The sequence below is a fragment of the Panulirus ornatus genome, chromosome 32, assembly GCF_036320965.1.
Source record: "Panulirus ornatus isolate Po-2019 chromosome 32, ASM3632096v1, whole genome shotgun sequence".
Taxonomy (NCBI): Eukaryota; Metazoa; Arthropoda; class Malacostraca; order Decapoda; family Palinuridae; genus Panulirus; species Panulirus ornatus.
The window spans coordinates 20,512,124-20,525,886 of NC_092255.1; the positions used below are offsets into that span (position 1 = coordinate 20,512,124).

The following is a 13,763-nucleotide window of genomic DNA, read 5'->3' on the forward strand; positions in this document are numbered from 1 at the left end:
CACTTTGGTAACTTTGTTTTCAAATTTGAAATAGCTTGCAGATTACAAGCCTTTTGTGTATTTATATAACCATGTGTACCTTCCTTTAACTTAATTGATTTTCTTTATTATGATTTATGGTTTTATTGGTTAACCATTGGATAAGTGTAAAAGAGACAGTATTGATCAGTCAAAATAAAGAAATTTCTTATTGTATTCTTCCCTATTTTTTGTTAATCTTGTAGGCTACAGTCCCATTGTGAATGAACATGGCAGTATGACTCTACATTTTTTGCCATATTTTTGAATTGTAGGTTGCCTACATTATTTTGCTTTTCCATTTATGTCTATTATTTCAATCTGAAGCAATCTCTTCAGTAACAGTGTGGCATATTTTCAGAAACTTTGTTTGGGGCTTATTTAGAAACTAGAATGTCAAGAGAATAGTGACTTTCAGAATTCTCTATACACCATTCTTTTTTGATAGGTATGTCACTGTCGTAAGTGATGTACATTATGTACTTCCATGCATTTTAGTGTTTGTTGCATATTTCCATTCAAAGTATTTTTACAGGTCTGCCTGGTATGGTAACAAGTATTAGAGATGTCACCATCAAAATTGGTCTACATTGTATACCTTTTTTTTTTCATGCATGTTTGCTGTTTTCTGCACGAGCAAGGCAGTGTCCAGAACTGATAAGTGAGCATTAGAGGACAAGAGATCCTCATTTAGCTGTCTCCTTTGTTCTGTCTTTTGAAAAGTAATACATCCAGCCCCTGACTCTTGTTCCTTTTAGTCTCCTTTAAGACACAAGAGATAGGTGGGTAGTATTCTTTCTCCTCTATCCCAAGGATAACATTTTATACTTACAATTTATATTTTCAGGTTTGCACAGTGTGGTAACAAGTAGCCTAGCCAGCAGTATAAGCAACAGCACTAGTGTAATAAATAAAGGTGTTAGTTTATCAACTGTAACTTCCAGTCTGCCTTCTCGTCCAAAAACACAGAGACCTCGAATACCCCAGACCTCAAAGGTAAAAGGAACACCATCCTTTGGTCATGATTGTTTTGGTAATTAAAGTAAAGTATTCTTTTTATTGTTAAATGAATCAACTCTACATAGTTTTTCTTCTTTAATGAAGGCATTATTCTGTAAACAGGCTTGTACTAAGTGAAGAAGGGATCTTTTTCATCAGTTGAATTTGATGTATGCAGTCTGTTGTGGACGAGAGAGCTTGGGAAGTGAGTCAGTTGTTGTTTGCTGGTGATACAGCACTGGTGGCTGATTCATGTGAGAAACTGCAGAAGCTGGTGACTGAGTTTGGTAAAGTGTGTGAAAGAAGAAAGTGAAGAGTAAATGTGAATAAGAGCAAGGTTATTAGGTACAGTAGGGTTGAGGGTCAAGTCAATTGGGAGGTAAGTTTGAATGGAGAAAAACTGGAGGAAGTGAAGTGTTTTAGATATCTGGGAGTGGATTTGGCAGCAGATGGAACCATGGAAGCGGAAATGAATCATAGGGTGGGGGAGGGGGCGAAAATTCTGGGAGCCTTGAAGAATGTTTGTAAGTCGAGAACATTATCTCGGAAAGAAAAAATGGGTATGTTTGAAGGAATAGTGGTTCCAACAATGTTGTATGGTTGCGAGGCGTGGGCTATGGATAGAGTTGTGCGCAGGAGGATGGATGTGCTGGAAATGAGATGTTTGAGGACAATATGTGGTGTGAGGTGGTTTGATCAAGTAAGTAATGTAAGGGTAAGAGAGATGTGTGGAAATAAAAAGAGCGTGGTTGAGAGAGCAGAAGAGGGTGTTTTGAAATGGTCTGGTCACATGGAGAGAATGAGTGAGGAAAGATTGACTAAGAGGATATATGTGTCAGAGGTGGAGGGAACGAGGAGAAGTGGGAGACCAAATTGGAGGTGGAAAGATGGAGTGAAAAAGATTTTGTGTGATCGGGGCCTGAACATGCAGGAGGGTGAAAGGCATGCAAGGAATAGAGTGAATTGGAACGATGTGGTATACCGGGGTCGACGTGCTGTCAATGGATTGAACCAGGGCATGTGAAGCATCTGTGGTAAACCATGGAAAGTTGTGTGGGGCCTGGAGGTGGAAAGGGAGCTGTGGTTTTGGTGCATTATTACATGACAGCTAGAGACTGAGTGTGAACGAATGTGGCCTTTGTTGTCTTTTCCTAGCATCACCTCGCACACATGAGGGGGAGGGTGTTGTTATTCCATGTGTGGCGAGGTGGCGATGGGAATAAATAAAGGCAGACAGTATGAATTATGTACATGTCTATATATGTATATGTCTGTGTGTGTATATATATGTGTACATTGAGATGTATAGGTATGTATATTTGCGTGTGTGGACGTGTATATATATAGATGTGTATGTGGGTGGGTTGGGCCATTCTTTCGTCTGTTTCCTTGCGCTACCTCGCTAACGCAGGAGACAGCAACAAAGCAAAATAAATAGAAAATAAATATATATTTATTTCCCGTTTCTTACTACTAAAAAAGATTGGGCCAGAACTTTGTCTCTGGCGTTTCCTTTTATAACTTATTTTTTGGTCCAATTAATACTTGTAGAGCTCTTAGTGCATAGAAAGCTGGCCACATCCACTGGGTAGGACCACAGTATAAATACGAAGGGTTGTGGGGTTATGTATTTGTATGAAGTAATTGCTGGGTAGTTAAGAAGAAAGTGTTCAGTGTCTTCATTATGAAAGTTGCATCATAGGCATTATGGATCATGATATGTTAGATCTGTGCTTGTAGTGTTTTATAGATGGGTGGTGTCCACAACTTAGGTGAGAGAGTGTCACATTTACATGCCTAGGTAGTGTAGTTTCAGATGTATGTATATCTAGTGGGGTAAAATTTAAAACTTGGTTGGGAGGTTGATTGTTCAGTGCTTGTTGAGTCATGACTGTACATAGTGGGTAGTCACTGTAACATGAATTGGAGGAGGGAAATCTTTGAATACATATTGCGGAAGTGTGAAACATGCATAAGTTTTTGTTTCTTTTTTGGGGTTGATGGTGCTAGTAAGTGTTTTGAGGGTTTTTAGTTTGTTTATATCCTTTGTGTTGATGTTTTTGGTTTGGTTATTAAATGTCATGTATGTGATAAGTGATACTAAGTGTGGTTGGAGTTCTGTTTAGTGTGATGGTGGTTGACATTTCAAGGTCATAAGAAAGTTTAGGTTGGGATTGTGTGCCTGGGATTAAGAGCTTGACAGTGGATTTCTCTGGAGATGCAGATGTTTTGTTTTAAGTGAGCCAATGTGTAATAGTGTGATATTGCATGTTTGTTGTTGTTTGGGTAATGTCAGGATTTTGGGGTGGAATTGTGATCTTTTGCATATGCATTATACTTGACAGCTGGAGAGTGGATATGAGGACATGAGGCCATTATTCATTTGTTTTTGGCAATATTTTGCTAGCTGAGGTAATGGCTAACAGGTATAAAAGAAATTTGCACATGAGAGGACTCTTACAGTGTGATCTCTTGGAGGTTTGGGGAGATTATATAGGTAAGGATTGGGGAGGATAGGAGAGAGAACTTTTCCCAAGGTAAATACATTGTAGTTTTATGGCTTTGGAGATGAAGCATGTGTGGGTAACTAACTTGTTGGCTAGTTATGACATTGGCTAACCACTGTTTGTCATTGTTTTTGAGGATGTTTTCAAGTATCTCCCATATGAGGATGTGTCAAGGAAGTGTGTTACTGTCTTTGTTGTTATGTTGATATCTGTTGGCACTAATACAGTGCAAGAGGAGGGTTCGTGGTTGGTTAAAGCCATCCGGATGTGTTGTTTGATGCCCATGTGCAGTGCAGTAGTGGAGTATTTGGGCCTAGTGCTATGCTATGTGAATGAGAGGACACCTTGATTGTTGTAGATCAGATTTTCAAGGAGGTTAACATTGATGACATCAGTGATTTAGGGCAGTAGGAGGAGGGAGAGTTGGTGGAGCTTAGAGGGTTTCAGGTTGGGTATTATGTGGGCAATTTTTGGGGGGATTTTATTTTGTAGCCTGTTGTTGTTGAAGATATCTCTGGGTGGTTGGATTGCTTTTGGTAAGAAGTGTATTATGTGTGAGTTTGGTATGTTATCACAGCTAGTTGAAGGGGAGTTTTTTATCTTCAATGAATTTTGAATTTCTATGTGTGTGGGTGTTTCCCATGTTACTGATGTAGTGATGTTATGTATAGCTTAGTAAAAGTGTAGATTACCATCCACAGCCAAAACCTACATATCCATCCAAGATTTATGTTTTCATGCATCTCCCATCTCGGGCAGCATTAAACTCGAGTGATGACATTTAATGACTTTTTTCTAATCCATTTTATTCGTTTTCTTAAACTGACAGCTGATTTTATGGCTTGTCTTGGCAAAACACTCGTAATTTAGCAATTTTTTGATTAGTCTTGTTTTTGGATGTTTTCATCAGGAATGTAAGATCTTGTATTCAGTTGAACATATAGAGTATGTATTTCTTACCATACTTCTAGGAGGAATAATTCCTTTTCTTTCAGATACCTCTTTCTGCTGTCGAAATGCCGGAAGATGCTATGGCAGCACTAGATGTGCAGTTCAGTGGATTAGAATTTGGCACAGAGACTTTTGACTTTACTGCAGATGTAAAGACAAGCTCAAACAGTACTGGTCTAGCGAGCACTACTCCTGTCACTTCTCGTGACCCATCATCTTCTACTCCTCCTGTCACCAAAGATCTCACATCTGTGTCTCTCTCTACTTCTCTTCCACAAACTCAAAAGGTATGTTGATCAGGATGAATATCTATCTTTTGTATTACTTATACAAGCTGAAAAAAGTAGGCTTTGTATTTCCTGATTAGAGGTGTGTTAGATGCATGGTATTAGTTTCCTTAGAAAACATCATAAAGATTTAAATGAGAAGATGCATAGTTTTATCAATAACAAATAGCTAGGTTACTAATCTGTCAAACCTTTTCAGTTACTACCTTTGTGTTTACATCTGCTAAAGTTGATGAGTAACAGCCTGAATGGTTTCTTAGCCTTTGCTTGCCACATAAGCATATGGCCATAATCAGATATTTCCATTGTAATTTATGTTTTGTGCAGGGCTTGCTTACACAAGGTTGAGTTGCCACACTGCTTGAGTAACAAGCATGAGAGTGTAACATATCAGCCAGACAGCTAGTGTGTTGCCTAACAATTTAGTGGTGCTCACTCTTGCAGCTTGGACCTGAGCCCATTCCATTTCCCACTTCTCAAACAACTGAGCGCAAACCCTCTGGAGGGGCCTTCGTGTCTGGAAACCAGCGTAGCAGTATCAGTAGCAGTGCTGCTCCTCAGGGTCTGCCTGACCTGGCCAAGAATGAAACTAGCGGTGGCACAGGTGGCCTAGGGAGCTTGGTGGGGTCTGCTGGCCCAACTTACCAGTCCTACACCAGCTCCAAGTCCTCCTCCTCCTTCCCATCCCCACCCTCTGCTCCCTACTCACAGACGCCTTCACAGGTAACACTTTCCTCTGCATGCAATGCTGTACTTACAAAATATAAATAACAGTTTATCATGCCTCTTACTCATGCACTTTGTACCATATGTACCAGTGTACCAGGCTGAATGAACTTATGTTTTGGAAGATTTACTGATTATATGTGGCATATCAATAAGGTAATATTTTTGAAGGTGTTTTCATTGTTTATGCAATGTAGGGTCGGAGTTCTCACTTTTCTGGCTTGCCTATTTGACATTCTTGCATGTTTTATCATTTTTTTTTATACTTAATCACTGTCTCCCATGCCAGTGAGGTAGCACCAGGAAACAGATGAAGAATGGCCCATCCACTCATATACACATATATATATGTAAATTCCCATACACGCACATATACATACATATACATATCAACATGTACATACACATACAAAGACATGTACATATATACCCATGTACATATTCATACTTGCTTGCCTTCATCCATTCCTGTCGCTACCCCGCCCCACAGGAAACAGCATCGCTACCCCCAGCTTCAGCGAGGTAGTGCCAGGAAAACAGACAGAAAAGCCACATTCGTTCACACTCAGTCTCTAGCTGTCATGTGTAATGCACCAAAACCACAGTTCCCTATCTACATCCGGGCCCCACAGACCTTTCCATGGTTTACACCAGATGCTTCACATGCCCTGGTTCAGTCCACTGACAGCATGTCGACCCCGGTATACCACATCATTCCATTTCACTCTATTCCTTACACGCCTCTCACCCCCCTGTATGTTCAGGCCTCGATTGCTCAAAATCTTTTTCACTCCATCCTTGCACCTCCAATTTGGTCTCCCACTTCACCTTGTTCCCTCCACCTCTGACATATATACCCTCTTTGTCTATCTTTCCTTACTCATTCTCTCCATATGTCCAAACCATTTCAACACACCCTCTTCTGCTCTCTCAACCACATTCTTTTTATTTCCATGCATTTCTCTTGCCCTTTCCTTAATTACATGATCAAACCACCTCACACCACATAGTGTCCTCAAACATTTCATTTCCAACACAACCACCCTCCTCCGTACAACCCTATCTGTATCCCATGCCTCGCAACCATATAACATTGTTGGAACTACTCTTCCTTCAAACATACCCATTTTTGATCTCCAAGACTACGTTCTGTCCTTCCACACATTTTTCATTGCTCCCAGAACCCTGTTTGCTGCTAATTCCACTCCCAGATATCTAAAACACTTCCTCCAATTTTTCTCCACTTCAACATACATCCCAATTAACTTGTCCCTCAACCCTACTGAATGTAATAACTTTCCTCTTATTCACATTTACTCTCAACTTTCTCCTTTCACACTTCTAAACTCAGTCACCAACTTCTGCAGTTTCTCACATGAATCAGCCACTAAAGCTGTATCATCGGCGAACAACAACTGACTAACTTCCCAGGCCCTCTCATCCCCAACAGACTGCATACCTGCCCCTCTCTCCATAACTCTTGCAGTCACCTTCCTAACCACCCCATCCATAAACAAATTAAACAACCATGGGTATATCACGCACCCCTGCCACAGACCGACATTCACTGGGAACCAGTCTCTCTCCTCTCTTCCTACTTGTACACATGCCTTACATCCTTGCCGTAAAAATTTTTCACTTCTAGCAACTTACCTCCCTCACCATATACTCTTAAAACCTTCCACAAAGCATCTCTGTCAACCCTATCATATGCTTTCTGCAGATCCATGAATTCTACATACAAAGCCATCAGTTTTTCTAAGTATTTCTTGCATACATTTTTCAAAGCAACCACCTGATCCACACATCCTCTACCACTTTTGAAACCTCACTGCTCCTCTTCAATCTGATGCTTTGTACATTCCTTCACCCTCTCAGTCAATATCAACCAAAACACCCAATGTCTGCCACTATCATCAAACACATTCAGCAAACCTTCAAAATACTCACTCCATCTCCTCACTTCATCACTAACAACCTGTTATTACCTCCCCACTCGCCCCTTCACCGATGTTCCCATTTATTCTCTTGTCTTAATGCACTTTATTTACGTCCTTCCAAAACATCTTTTTATTCTCCCTAGAATTTAATTATACTCTTTCGCCCCAACTCTCATTTGCTCTCTGTTTCAATCTTTGCTCCTTTCTCTTGACCTCCTGCCGATTACTTTTATACATCTCCCAGTCATTTGCACTACTTCCCTGCATGGGTTGTCCAAATGCCTCTCTTTTCCCACTCATTAACAACTTTACATTTTTTATATCAAGGAATGTGTAGATTTTTGGAATTTGTAGATTTTAGATACATATGTATTCTTATCATATCATAATTGTTCAGAGCATTTCATATTATACCAAATGTAGATTTTGAAGGTTACTTATTTGGAACATGTATAAATGTATACTGTCATTCTTAATGTCTCAAATTCATCTTCTGTGGGTGTGAGAGATTTCAAGATTTCAGGATTTTTAAAATTTTTCGTATTGATATAATCAAGTGTACTTGAGAGCATATCAGATGAAAAATAACCTCTGGAGTTTTCTTCCCCAGTATATAAGTCTTGGTGAGTTCAAACATCATTTGATTAATAGAAGGGGACTAGATAGCAGATCAAATAGACAGTGTGATAATACCATAAATATGAAACCATGATCATGTGGTCAGTTTTTATTGCATAGAGTTAAGTAGATGGTAAGCAGAGTATCTGATTGTAAAGCTGTACAGTAGTTGGAGAGAATGATGAAAATATAATGCATGGACCCCTTTGATGGTGCTCCTGTAGCTTCACAGCTAAGATACAATCTGAAGCCAGGAAAAGATAGATTCCTTTGGAACAAAATGTTCCTTGACAACACTGTACTCTCTTTTGTCAGATGATAATGATAACAGCCTTACCAAAGGTGACTTTTCACTGGTTGTGGAAACTCTCAGATAGGCCAAGTCTTGTAACGCCCAATGAAGATATGAGAGAATCGTTTTTTTTTTTCTATACTAAATGGCTGTTTCCTGTGTTAGCAAGGTAGCATCAAGAAACAAATGAAGAAAGAAGCATCCATTCACATGCACATATGTATATAGACACACCTACATTTTTTTTTTTTTTTTTTTTTTTTTTTTTTTTTTTATACTTTGTCGCTGTCTCCCGCGTTTGCGAGGTAGCGCAAGGAAACAGACGAAAGAAATGGCCCAACCCCCCCCCATACACATGTATATACATACGTCCACACACGCAAATATACATACCTACACAGCTTTCCATGGTTTACCCCAGACGCTTCACATGCCTTGATTCAATCCACTGACAGCACGTCAACCCCGGTATACCACATCGCTCCAATTCACTCTATTCCTTGCCCTCCTTTCACCCTCCTGCATGTTCAGGCCCCGATCACACAAAATCTTTTTCACTCCATCTTTCCACCTCCAATTTGGTCTCCCTCTTCTCCTTGCTCCCTCCACCTCCGACACATATATCCTCTTGGTCAATCTTTCCTCACTCATCCTCTCCATGTGCCCAAACCACTTCAAAACACCCTCTTCTGCTCTCTCAACCACGCTCTTTTTATTTCCACACATCTCTCTTACCCTTACGTTACTCACTCGATCAAACCACCTCACACCACACATTGTCCTCAAACATCTCATTTCAGCACATCCATCCTCCTGCGCACAACTCTATCCATAGCCCACGCCTCGCAACCATACAACATTGTTGGAACCACTATTCCTTCAAACATACCCATTTTTGCTTTCCGAGATAATGTTCTCGACTTCCACACATTCTTCAAGGCCCCCAGAATTTTCGCCCCCTCCCCCACCCTACATGTACATATACATATATGTGCATACATGTACACATGTACATATTTATATTTGCTTGCTTTCATCCATCCCCAACACCACCCTGCCCCACAGGAAACGGCACCCAATGCATGAAGGAAACTAAAAAAGGATAACGTTTACATTCTCTTTTCTTCTACCACACTGGATCGCCGTGCCCTCTGTCAGCAAGGTAGCACCAGGAAACAGACAAAGAGAGGCCACATCCACTCACACTCATTTTCTGGCTGTCATGTGTATTGTACCGAAACCATAGCTCTCTATCCCCATTCAGGCCTCTTTGACTTTTCCATGGTTTACCCTGGACGTTTCACATGCCCTGGCTCAGTCCATTGACGGCATGTCGACCCCAGTATACCACGTTGTTTCAGATTCAATCGAGTGCAAGAGAATGATTTTTTCAGCAAGAGGCTGTAACACATTAGACCTCACAAATACATTAACTCTTCTTAGATGTTGAAGTAGATGAAAGTAATATATTAGACCAAAACAGTATTGAAGTTGCAACACCTACTGTATAGAAATGGACAAAGGAAATTGTAACAGATCAAGTGGTGGTGCTAGCAACCTAAATGACCTAAATTTTCACTCTGTGAAGATCACTGGGTATGAGAGAGAGTGAGAGAGTACCAGTGAGTGCCAGAATGGAAGGATTGACATGAAATAGTCACTACATGTCATACTGGATGTAAAAGAGAGAGAGACGATGTCACTAACACAGAAGAGGATCTAATCTCCCAGAAGAACATGGACTTGTATATTTATTATCACATGCAAAAAAAAAAGAATGTGTGAAAGAGTAAAACATAGAATGTAGACCTGTAAATTTTTCATATGCAAAAAACTGTTTGAAAGAACTAGAATAACTGGATTACTGAAAGCCATAATGGATTTGTACATGGCATGAGTGTACAAGCGCAGCTGTTAGCTTACTGCTGGGACACATATGAAATGCTAATGCAAGAAGCAAATATGGATATTGTTTTTCTTGACTTTGCTAAGGCATCTGGCAAGTTGAAATATAGAATTGCATTTTTATCAGTGATAAGGTAGCAAAATAGAACATTAAAGGCAAGGTAAGGAGATAGTACAATAAGTTTAAAGAAAAAAAAAAGGTTATTAGGAAGTGTCATTCTTTATACTCAAGAGGATGTTATCTCATAGGTACAACAAAGAACAGTTCTAACTTAAGCACTGTGTATGATAATTCACAGAGAAGTAAAGGAAAGCATGTCAAGGTTTTTGTGAGTAATATGATATCAAGAAAAAAAACAAGAAAATGCAAGAAGATTTAAATATACAAAAGCGCAGAGAACATCAAGGAATTCATTGAAAAATAATTGAATGACTAAATTTTAGGAAGACTAATGATATAATGGTCATAGCAAACAAGATGCCAGCAGAAGAAATTGAAAGGGAAGAAACAGTGAAGATGAAGGACTAAATATATACAAGAAGCTGGAATTTGGAGACCTTTTTGAGAAAATATGTATTAGCAAGTCTGATAATGTGTGGATTGATGTTGAGAACTTTCACTGTAGGAGATGAAAAGCTATCTTTCTGTTTGACTCTTTTGATTACTCAATTCCTGATTTAATGAGGTGGGTTAAGTACATATCACTTGCAGGATCACACACACATTCTCACTCATGCTTAGTGTGTTAAAGTGAAACTATCTATGTATCTATATCTCTGATGCCTGTTCCAGTTGGAACTCCCTCAAAGGTATGGCCATGGCAGCAGAATCTCCGTAACTAAAGAACTCCAGTACTGCTTAGCCTTAAGTGCATCACCCTTAACAGGCAGAGGGCAAGTCTTGTGCAGTGTTTGCAGAGTGTTCCTAATGACTTCTCTATAATGCTCCTACCTACTACTTCTATGTACTGTTTCTACCAAATGCTGCTGCTTAGATGTTCCCACTTTCTACTTCTATCTACTGCTCCTACAATTTTGCCTAAAGGCAGGGCTAGCGCATAGTGCTCATTGCAGGAAAATTTAGAGTTACAAATAATGAACAGCGTGAGTTAAGCGTTGTAAGGTGTTATACATGACAAGTAGAGATTGTACCTCCATACCTATAAAATTGCTTCCATCTTTTTCACTGCTGATTCATCATATATTTAATTTAATAGGTTTTATAATCTTGTGTTTGACACCATGGCCACAGCTTTTGTTGGTTTCATTACCAGTGTCACAGCACCAGGACAGTATTTCTTTTATTTTGAACTTTTCTTTAAATTTTGCTTAATTAGTTTTATTGTATTGATTGACCCTTTTGCCGTGGCCCCAGATTTAATCCATCTACCGTTATGCCGCTGGTTCCATTTTTTGTCTCCCCATTCATATAAACTTAAGATCATGCCATTTTCATTGGCATGATGACAGACAGTTGCTGGAGGTCCACATGAAAGAAAACAGAGGGTGTAGAGGCAAAGTTACACTCCTGGATGTCAGAGAGAGAGGTTTATATCATGTTGCTGCATTAGGAAAGTAAAATCCACTTTAGGCTTCATGGGGTTTTTATTTACAATTTTAGTGATTTTTTAAAGAGTCGTAATTGTTGGAAAAAAAGGTGTGCTGACAGAAATGCTGAAAAGTGCTAATGCAAATAATAAGGTAATTGTGTAATTTAACCTAGAAGAATCTAATAGCATACTCATAAATATCACAGCATTGATTAGGTGATACTGAGACCCCTGTTACTCCTTACAGTGGTGATATAATAAAGTACATGTAAACAAGTTCTTCTTTGTTAAATTGGAGAAGTAAGCTTTTTTGTTCTCATCAATGTTGAATTGAAGGGTGCTTTTTCTCTTTGAGCGTTGAAAGGATTAATTATGTCTTTTTATTAGTATTGTGAAAGGTAGTCCAGTGGGTTTTTCTTGTTTCAAAGGGCATAATAAAGCCCCAGAATTTGAGTTGTGTTGTTATATATTGGGCATCTTTACATCACTTTTATCTATGAATCTCCAAAGGGTATTATCCAAAGAAAGGACTGACTATGTTGAATATATGGCATACACATATTTTTGTTTGTTTTAGGTTCTTAGATATATTGTCAGTTACTTGATAAAGTAAAGTATTTTGGTAGAATAGATGTATAAGTTTTGCTTGATTTTTTAATTTATTAGAAATATCCCTGGGGATAGGGGAGAAAGAATACTTCCCACGTATTCCCTGCATGTCGTAGAAGGCGACTAAAAGGGAAGGGAGCGGGGGGCTGGAAATCCTCCCCTCTCATTTTTTTTTAATTTTCCAAAAGAAGGAACAGAGAAGGGGGCCAGGTGAGGATATTCCCTCTAAGGCCCAGTCCTCTGTTCTTAACGCTACCTCGCTAGTGCGGGAAATGGCAAATAGTATGGGGGAAAAAAAAAAGTTCTGAAAGAAATTTTAAAAAGCAGTGATTTTACATTTTTATTGTTTAACAAATCTTCATAGTTATCAGTTTACCTCTGTACTATTTGTAAATAGCAGTAGAAGTATGTTGTGAGCAATGAGTACATCTCTCTTGTTTGTATTGACATTTTAGTTACTTGAGGATTGTGCAAGGTATACTCGTTTCATAACCCATAAAAACAGAAGCATATATCTTGTATTTATATTCCTTTTTGAAATTTCATATTTATCAGATGATTTTTATGAACATGCAAAAGGTTTCTGTACTCATTTTGCTTTGAATGTTTTGCCAGTCATTGTTAAAATTTGTTGTTGATACTGTATCACATGACCACATTTACATTGTACATCTTTACAAATGTAAGTAATAGGAAGCTTATACATTTGTAAGGGGAGGCTGCATGATTATTGGCTAGAGATTTCCCTATTCACTGAAGACTTGCAAAGAAGCATGGCTTCATTCATATGTATGTTTCTCTGAAAAATTTAGGAACTGTTTGTGTCACTCTAGCCTGATGTTTATTTTTCCTCAGAATTCATATACAACCAGCAGTCAACAGGGAAACAGTGGGACCAGTACTAGTAATAACAGTGGTTACAGTAATGCTAGCAGTGGAACTGGAGGCACTAATAATAACAGTAGCACCAACAGTAGTCAAACGCCTGGAGGGTATGGATCCAGCTTTTCTGCTCAGGTAAGTCTGATGAGTACAGCTTGAATATCATCAGCATTTTTCATGTGATTTCTGTAGTGTTATTTTGGATGATGGATTGGGTACGTATAATGGAGAAAATAGTCAATTTGGGAAAAGTATTCACTAATTCCACAGGAAGTTTGCACAGGGTTGAAAACAGAAACTTTTAAGGAGCAGAGGAGAGTGACTTAAACAAGTGATAGATTGATTGATTTAGTGAAGTGTAAAAAGACAGGTAGATTGATTGATTTAGTGAAGTGTAAAAAGACAGGTAGTACATGGTGGGTTTATATCATGAATAATAGTTATGATTATGAAAACAAAAATGGATTTTATATTAACTA

General features: G+C 38.9%; 1 protein-coding gene across 9 annotated transcripts in view; it reads left to right on the plus strand.

Moving 5' to 3' along the window:
- The window catches only part of lig (ubiquitin-associated protein-like lingerer), a 94,496-nt gene that overhangs the window by 45,873 nt on the left and 34,860 nt on the right, over nucleotides 1-13,763 (plus strand). For 6 of the 9 annotated variants that reach the window (XR_011715001.1, XM_071681185.1, XM_071681182.1 and 3 more), the window contains 4 exons: nucleotides 866-1,014; nucleotides 4,520-4,762; nucleotides 5,207-5,485; nucleotides 13,258-13,419. Coding sequence is in view for 8 of the 9 variants with exons in the window: in XM_071681185.1 (XP_071537286.1) it covers nucleotides 866-1,014; nucleotides 4,520-4,762; nucleotides 5,207-5,485; nucleotides 13,258-13,419 (833 nt within the window). In the remaining variant the exon portion in view is untranslated. The remainder of the gene's footprint in view (nucleotides 1-865; nucleotides 1,015-4,519; nucleotides 4,763-5,206; nucleotides 5,486-13,257; nucleotides 13,420-13,763) is intronic. The other 3 variants (XM_071681190.1, XM_071681188.1, XM_071681189.1) reach the window with 1 other exon arrangement.